This window comes from Ascaphus truei, chromosome 9, assembly GCF_040206685.1.
Source record: "Ascaphus truei isolate aAscTru1 chromosome 9, aAscTru1.hap1, whole genome shotgun sequence".
In the NCBI taxonomy this organism is placed as follows: Eukaryota; Metazoa; Chordata; class Amphibia; order Anura; family Ascaphidae; genus Ascaphus; species Ascaphus truei.
The window spans coordinates 41,557,853-41,566,755 of record NC_134491.1 but is presented as its reverse complement, the minus strand read 5'-3'; the positions used below and the strand labels follow the sequence as shown (position 1 = coordinate 41,566,755).

Here is an 8,903-nt window from a genome sequence, read left to right as displayed (position 1 = left end):
GGATGTGAGTAAGGGCGGCTTTTAGAAGTTGCTACATATTGTGGCGTTATTATTATGCGTTAACATGAACAGGGGTCTGAGGGTCTGCGTTGTTAAGCAAACTGCTCATTACCATAAGACTCATTCCAGTTTAAGGATCCGTTATTTTAAGGAAAATGCCAGTGCATCATTGCGCTAATCACCTTTTGGTCTATGCATTACAGATATGGATACCTTAAATTGAGATAACGGACCGACCTTTGTGAGAACGGAATTATATTGGCTATTAATTAACCCATTTTCTTGTAATGCGTTTGAAATAGTTTCTAAGGCTAGATGAAAAGACTAAAGTGTATAACTAGTTATAAGACTTTAAGTTTGTTTTATGATGTCAGACTGTTTTAGAAAGCGTTCCACCATCTCACTGTCAGATGGGCAAGACATTGAAATTAAATATACTGAGGCTTCTCTAACTGTTACAATTACATAGTCTCTCACATAAATAAATATACGGAAGTGACCCCGTGGCAGAAAAACCCAAAAGGTAAATTCACAAAGAAAACCCCTAGAAAGACAAAGCTATACATACAGTAGGGTAAGAGGCTGTGCATTATTAGAGGGACTTCCCCTCGGGTTTTGGGGCTATTGATCAACAGAGTTACGTATTTACTAAATTCCCCTGGCAGCAAAACGAGGGAAAAACACATTTCTCAGCAAGTCGTCAATTGTCAGAATTTCGTTACTTTTCACTAGAATTGAAGGAAAATGGCGGTATATGAAGGTGTCGCAATTACAAGCAGCGATACCGGTCATGGAACAACATTACACTCAGGCCAACATTTACTCAAACTAATCAGTTGGGGTCAGCTGCGTATATATATATATATACATTAGCATATTAATATAGCAGAAGCAGCCGGTAGTGCGGTACATGTCTCAGTTAAGCTTAGTTTATTTTAACGTTTCGGCCTTTATCAATAATAAAGTCTCAGTCGGGAGCCGATACGTAGAAATAAACCAAGGCCAACTAAAGACAGAGCGCCTTTTTCTTTTGCTCTCTATACACACGCAATACTTAGTATTATAGTAATATGTGTCTTGTAATGCGCTCGTGTGTGTATACACACACACACACACACACACACAGTGGTGTACTATGGGATATACATTATTAAATAATTATGTTTTCATGAACAATGTGTTTTAAAACTGGATAGCATCTCAATTACATTTTGTTTAATTATTTCCCTCACTGCACATTCCAAAAGTTGCGTCTTAATTTTACAAATGTATTTTTCTTCTGCCGTTATCACTTACGCTGCAGAAAATCCAACACGTGTCACTGTGAATTTTATGGAAATGTGACCCATTTATTGTTATTTTGGTACTTACGTTTTTTTCGACGATTATTCGAAATTTAGTTCAGTTGCGATAATTAAATTACATTAAAAAAAGGTTAAATTGTTTTGTGAAAATGTATAATTTGAGGGCTTGGGAAAAATTGTCTGAAAGGAATTTAAGGAGCATTGTCTACATTTAGATTTATAATTTAATCTTTCTTGTGATACACACCTGAATTCGTTTAAAAAAAAAAGTATTATTTAAGGCTTTAAAAGTGTTATTTAATAAATAAAAAGTCAAATAACATCATGGCGGTTCAAAATCAAATGCCTTGTCCCTTGGATTTAGTATGGAACAAAATAATTACTTCAAACCTTTTATTATTATTATTATTATTTTTGCGCACCATGTTTGCAGCCTACTCTTTACGTTAAGTTACCATAAAACTTTGTGGGTCCGCCTATTCCTTCAAAAATACCCCAAGTTAGCAAAGTAAAAAGGATACAAGTGATACTATCACAGAACAGAAGTCAGTACTCTCAGTACTCTCACATGTACAGTGTCTGGGACACATGGGACTGTCATTGTGCAGAAATGCTGCTGCTCGCCAATTACTGACCCTAAGCAAGACCAGGTCCGCCACCTTCCAATTCTCTCACCCCCTCCAGCAGTGGAAGCTTTGCATTGTACCACCTTCTGCCTACGGAGGAATTAACTAGGAACTAGAAAGGATTCTTGTTCTCACTGCAGTTAGCCGAACACTTTTTTTTCCATTAGCAAATAGTATTACACATTTTTAAAAACCAAGTTAGGATTAATAATACAAATAAAAACAATAGAAGAGACCTGTATTAGGCCCTTCGGGTTCTACAAGAAATCCTTTGGGTCTGTTCAACAAAGGGAAAAATAAAGCTCCAAACACCCATGAATGATAAATTCAGGCTCCAAGTGAAGCTTAGACGCAGTTTCAGGGGTGACCGGGTATGTCCCAGGCCTCTCTGAGGGGCTCAGTGTGGATTATCTGCCCCTTTATTTATATTATTAATACATTCGCTGCTGCAGAGGATTGTATTGCTTTTGCAAAAGAATAAGTAACCCCCCAACAATGTAACCATGATAGGGGGGCTAGGAGAGTAGGTTACTAGCACCAAATATTAATAAATAATAATAATAATTAGAAATATATCATTTTTGCTTTACTGCAGAATTATAGAGTATAAATTCACAGTCAGAACATTTTCTAGTTCGAATTCTGGGATTGAGACGAAATATTTTGTGAAATAAATAAAATCCCTGTTTTATATAAAAGTATTTTCAGAAATAATTTTCCAAAGCTTCCTGCAGTTTTTTAGACATATATAATATCTTATGTATTTGCTATACGGTGGAGATTTTTTGTTGCCTTTTTCACCCACCATAACTTAAAACGTGTATGGTAAACACTACTGCCTTGAAAATTGCAAAGCAAGTACAACCAACCTCACACTGATGAGACCCATTAAGGTTGAAACATGTCTGTGAATGGTTTCTCTGGCTTTGTATCTGATTCCCATGCTGTGCTTAAAAGCTGTGTTAACAGGGAGCATTTATTTATAAGGGTTCCATGTAAAAATGGATTTCAGGCAAAATGTGACACGGTGTGCTCATTTGCATGTCATTTCCCAGAATCCCTTGCTGCAGTGGAAGCACTGTATGCTAGGTGATAATGGTGAAAAGCAGGGTTGCAGTTCTGTCTAAGACATGTGAATGTGCTCACAAGTGATCTTTTTATTTGAGATAGATAGACACACACACACACACACACACACACCTTTACAAATAGTTTTGCTATTGTTTGATTGCTGTAAGGTTTGAGAAGTCTCAGCCTTCATTGTTGCTGCAGTTTTTACACCAAGCAAAATTAACACTAATTTGATATACTTATTTAATAAACTGGCACTTTTGGTTCAATATATAATTTAAACAATATCTCACTGTGTTTTAACATTTATGCCTCAGACTCAGTAAACTTCTCAGTGCCCCAACAAGCAAAATATAGAATACATTTTAGATTTCTATATTAACTGCAATATATTAAGTCTTAATCTTATAATCACCTTGGTATCCTTTTAGTCTTAAAGCATTACAGTTAAATATTATGACATTCCAAGTTATGGTGTGTGTGTGTGTGTGTGACACACACACACACACACACACACACTAATATATCATAGAAAAAAGCAGTTGGCACACAGAAACTCAGGCAGAGTACAGATGCTCATCTCATATGTATAAGGAAGAAATAATTACCAGAGGGATATCCGATAAAGAAGAGACAGCAAATCCATGCAAAGCCTGAGGAAGGTCCCGTTACGGTGACCGAAACGTTGGTTGCGGTGCCCTCTGTAATCAATAGTTTTTTGCTTGGATTTGACCCATCAGTGTGCTGTCTCTTCTTTATCGGATATCATACATACACACTTGATATCCCTTCAATTCCTGGCTTTTATATCTGTGATTTGTAGTAATTACATTGTTTTCTGTTACTATGAAGATTAGATACAATGAGATTAGCTAAAGGTCTTAATTTAAAGGTTCGTGTATTGAAGTGGAAACTCATGAATCTACTTCTCCCTCTTAAGAGAACTTTACACAATGTCAGTTAGTCCCTGATACCCGAGATTATGAAAATGTAATGTTACTTAGTTACTGTAGCATGTTCAGAGTAACAACCATTTAAGCAGGAGGTACTTACCTTCCTAAATATTCTTCAGGCTTTGATTGCAAGACCCACCAAAAGAGGTAAAGAGAAAAAAACGTGGTGTCACCATCTGTTTATTGTCGTATTTCCTTTAACTTAAGATATAAATAATAAATGGAAGTACAGTGTATCTGTGCAAGACCTCTGCAACACATTTTATTTACAAGAAATAATTGATGCTATGTACACACTATTTACAGCTTGTGCAATGGAGAATCCTCCTCTGTGCAAGTCTTACAGTCCAGTCTTATCCAGGGATCAACTGTCTGAGTCCAAATCACTTTTCCCCTCTTCTTCTTCTCCTTTCTCTGTTGATGTTTTAGAAGTTTTATTCCACTTTTGGGCGTTTTCTGACTCCTCTGATGAAGATCTCTTTTGTCTGCGCCACTTCGCCCTGCGGTTTTTAAACCAAACCTGTAGGTACAAGGGGAAGATAAAACCATGGCGTCAAGATCTGTTAAATAGGATATTTATATCTGATTTTATGTGTGTGTATGTGTACGCGTGTATGTGTATGTATATATGTAGGTGTACGCATATATGTGTGTGTGTATGTGTATGTATATATGTGTGTGTATATGTAAGCGTGTATGTGTATGTATATATGTGTGTGTGTATGTATACGCGTGTATGTGTATGTTATATATGTGTGTGTGTATGTGTGCGCGTGTATGTATATATGTGTGTGTGTGTATGTGTACGTGTGTATGTGTATGTATATATGTGTGTGTGTATGTGTACGCGTGTATGTGTATGTTATATATGTGTGTGTGTATGTGTGCGCGTGTATGTGTATGTATATATGTGTGTGTGTATGTGTACGTGTGTATGTGTATGTATATATGTGTGTGTGTATGTGTACGTGTGTATGTGTATATGTGTGTGTGTATATATACAAGTGCGCCGACGAGTATTCTAAAACTTATCTGGGGCAATCACCAACATGACTCAATGCTGGGTACATGCTGCACATTTCAGTGGCATTTCTGCAGAAAGACGAATGGCCCATCGGATTAACACAGCAGGGGTCCCTGGCAGTCCCATTCTTTCTGCAGAAATGTCACTGAAATGTGCAGCATGTACCTGAATCATGTTAGTGATTGCCCCAGCTTTTCCAAGGCAAGTTTTAGAATAAAGGCTGGCGCATCTGTGTGTGTGTGTGTGTGTGTGTGTGTGTGTGTGCGCTAAATCAGTTGCTATTTTTGCAGCAGGACTAGAATAAATTACTTTGAGGCTTTTCGGTGCTACTAAAATATGTATAGGGTAGACCCCTATGGGAGGCTGAATACTCTATGAGAGCAGCGAGGTCATACTCACTCACCTCAACTTTCTCCTCTCTCAGGTGGACTCTCCTGGCCAGCTGCTCCCTGGTCCCCACATCTGGGTACTTGGTCTCTTGGAACAGGTTCTCCAGCGCTTCCAGCTGCTCATCGGTGAAGATGGTTCTGTGTCTCCTTTTCCTTCTGCAGTGGAGCTGGTTGAGAAGCTGGAGCTCTGTCCTGGACAATGTGCCCACATTCATGTACGGGAGCATCTGGTGTGGTACTGGGGACATCAGCACTGCCCCTGCCCCATCATAAGCTGTGGGACAAAGTAACACACAATCAGGGACAAAGTAACACACATGGTGCTGTACATCACCAGCACAATACATTACAGACTTTTCTAAAAAAATAATAATAAAATAATTAAAATTATATATATATATAAATTATAGTGTCCTCTATGCAATGTATGTACTCTATTCTTTAGAAGAGTTTGAGAGATGAGATAATAAAGGGGTAGGAAAAATGTTGCCTTTGGACCAAAACATTGGGCCATAAAATAAAGTTTTGGCCAATTGTTGGCGTGTATATGTTATACCTTTGTTATTTTGTACAGTATCTTCCAGGTTATTTGATAGTAGAGCCCGCTCCAGTAGTCTGGTCTATATCAGTAAAGTGTGTGCCCCAATCCCCTCACTGTGCACAGACACACACACATACATACATACATACATACATACACACACACATATACATACTAGATGAGGTTGAAAAAAAATACATACATATATACACACACACACACACACATATATATATACGCACACACATATACATATACATAGATATACACACACACAGACTTTATATTTGACAGTATGAACCAAAACTCCTATTTGAAAGTCACACCAAATGTGAAAGTCTTTATTTCCTGCACATTTTAGCCAGTGTAGCTGTTATTTGAGGTTTGATGATCTTGTTCTATGTCCTATAAGTTGGTGACATTACTGAGGGTAGTTTTGCGCTGGAGTTTTGCGCTGCATTGTTCCATGTGCAGTGCGCCAGGGATGGGACTTCTGCAGGTTATTGGCAGTGTTACTGTAACCAGAATCACTGGATATATTAGTAATAAAGCGATATATACAGGATTACTCTATAGGGAGAAACGCTTTGCACTTTCACTTAAAAACAACAATTTTTTAGCACGTCGCAAAAGCAGTAACCGGACCTGTCCCGTTCTATTTCTGCACTTTCCAACCACCGGGAATGATTATATACGGGTTGTTGTTTAATGTTAGCAAGGTGCAGCCACTTCTAGGGTGCAATCCAAGCAGATCAATCCTGCTCTGGCAGCATTAAGAGTAAGCCGCTTGGCAAGGAATTATATGAGACAGCTACAAACCGGTATATATAAAAGGTATTTAGTATTGTTTGCATTACTACAGACCGGTATATATAAAAGGTATTTAGTATTGTTTGCATTACTACAGACCGGTATATATAAAAGGTATTTAGTATTGTTTGCATTACTACAGACCGGTATATATAAAAGGTATTTAGTATTGTTTACATTACTACAGACCGGTATATATATATAAAAGGTATTTAGTATTGTTTGCATTACTACAGACCGGTATATATAAAAGGTATTTAGTATTGTTTGCATTACTACAGACCGGTATATAAGGTAAGGAGTACGTTCTGCACAGCTACAGCCTTGTATACACAGTATGGAGTATTTGTTTTCATTACTACAGCTACTGCTGTATTACTACAGTATATAAGGCGAGTACTGATCTGAGATACCCAGGTGCATGTGATGAGCAGTGGGGGGGGGGGGGCATGTTCCTTACCTGTGGCTGCTGGGACACAGGAGCACTGCTGGGTCCCCAAAGGCTGCAGCGCCCCACAGCAGGAAGGTCCCACCGGCGCCTGCACATGCAGCTGCCCATAGTAATAGTTGCTGTAGCCCATCCTAGATCCATTTAGCGCCTGGAGAGTAGATGTTGGGGCCACAGCTCGGTTATAAAATCCGCTGTAATCTGCCGTCCCGTACAGGGGGTCCCCGAGGCTGGGGAACACCATGGGGCCATTCTGGTGCAGAAGAACCGACTCCTTACAGCGAGGTCTGGCAGCCAAAATATTATCAATGCTGAACATGCCAGAACGCATCACCCGGGGGTCTGCCCGGGGGAACACAGGGGTCTGCCCAGGGGAACACAGGGGTCTGCCCAGGGGAACACAGGGGTCTGTCCAGGGGAACACAGGGGTCTGCCCAGGGGAACACAGGGGTCTGTCCAGGGGAACACAGGGGTCTGCCCAGGGGAACACAGGGGTCTGTCCAGGGGAACACAGGGGTCTGTCCAGAGGAACACAGGGTCTGTCCAGAGGAACACAGGGGTCTGTCCAGAGGAACACAGGGGTCTGTCCAGAGGAACACAGGGGTCTGCTCAGAGGAACGCAGCGGGGGCTTCCTGTGGGTGGGTAGGGGGCTTCTTGCTGCTGCACTCAGGTGGAAGCCCCTACTGGGAAGCGAATTGGAAGCGGCGCTCAGGCGGTGTGACTCCGGTGTGACTCCCTTCTCCTGTCTGGAAACTTCCCAGAGACTGCTGCTCCATCCCATGTGCCTCTCCCCTTATATAGCCACACCACGTCATGTGGCCGGGTGCTGCAATATGCAGGTCACACACAGAACCAGGTTTGCTTTCTGATGGGTGGGAGGAGCAGCACGATGGCTGAAAGGAGACTGATCTGTATATTGAGATTTAATGAAATTAACGTAATCCTTTCTATTAGTAAAACCTTTAAAAGTCATCAGACTTATCCTGATGGCAGCTCTCGGAGCTAATTGGGCAGGTTAATCTGATTAATGCCATTGTGTGAAAGCCTTGCCTGTTATTAACCCATTCATGCTGTGGTCCTTTACAGTATTAGGCGCAATTTCCTCAGTCTGAAACCGAATTCATTATTTCAGAGCGGAGAGTCTCAGGGGTGAGTTGCTATTTGATTTGAATCACATTTAAACACACTCCTCTTCTCTGTATGTATATACAAAGTTTACAATGTTAGATTCAGTTACATCGTAAAAAAAGAAAAGAAAATACAATCAGCAAAAATACTAATTATCCGAAAGAAATCCATCATATGAATAACTAATCAAAACATGCTAAAGCCAGGTGACCAAAGTGTATGTATGTACCATAACAGGGCACATTTCTATTTTATTAAACTTCACTTTTCCACCAAATCTTTCTTGTACATATAGATTGAAAACCTAAATATAACACACATGTTGTGTGTTTTTTTTGTGTACGAGTATGTAACGCATATTTTTCCATTGATTATGATTGCTAGATCACTATAATTTTGTATCACAATTGGAGTTATTGATATTCATTATAAATTATTACAATTCTGAGCACACAGGGGTCCCCAGTAAACGTTCCTGGTGAAAAACAAAACAAAAAAAAAAACAGCACTGAATTTATCAAATAAATATGTCCATAATTTTTCATTGAATTTTATTTAGGAAAATGTGGTGCAATTTTTGGATTAGTTTTATATATTTCCTTTACGTG

The 8,903-nt window shown here is 39.4% G+C and overlaps 1 protein-coding gene across 1 annotated transcript; it reads right to left on the bottom strand.

The window, feature by feature from the left end:
• Positions 1 to 4,244: 4,244 nt before the first annotated feature.
• On the bottom strand, positions 4,245 to 7,919 carry GSC (goosecoid homeobox). Its single transcript, XM_075613103.1, has 3 exons — positions 7,179 to 7,919; positions 5,382 to 5,641; positions 4,245 to 4,474 (listed from the first exon to the last, which is right to left on the bottom strand). The coding sequence occupies exons 1-3, from the start codon at positions 7,495 to 7,497 to the stop codon at positions 4,319 to 4,321; spliced, it is 735 nt and encodes a 244-aa protein (XP_075469218.1). The 5' UTR covers positions 7,498 to 7,919; the 3' UTR covers positions 4,245 to 4,318.
• Positions 7,920 to 8,903: the final 984 nt, after the last annotated feature.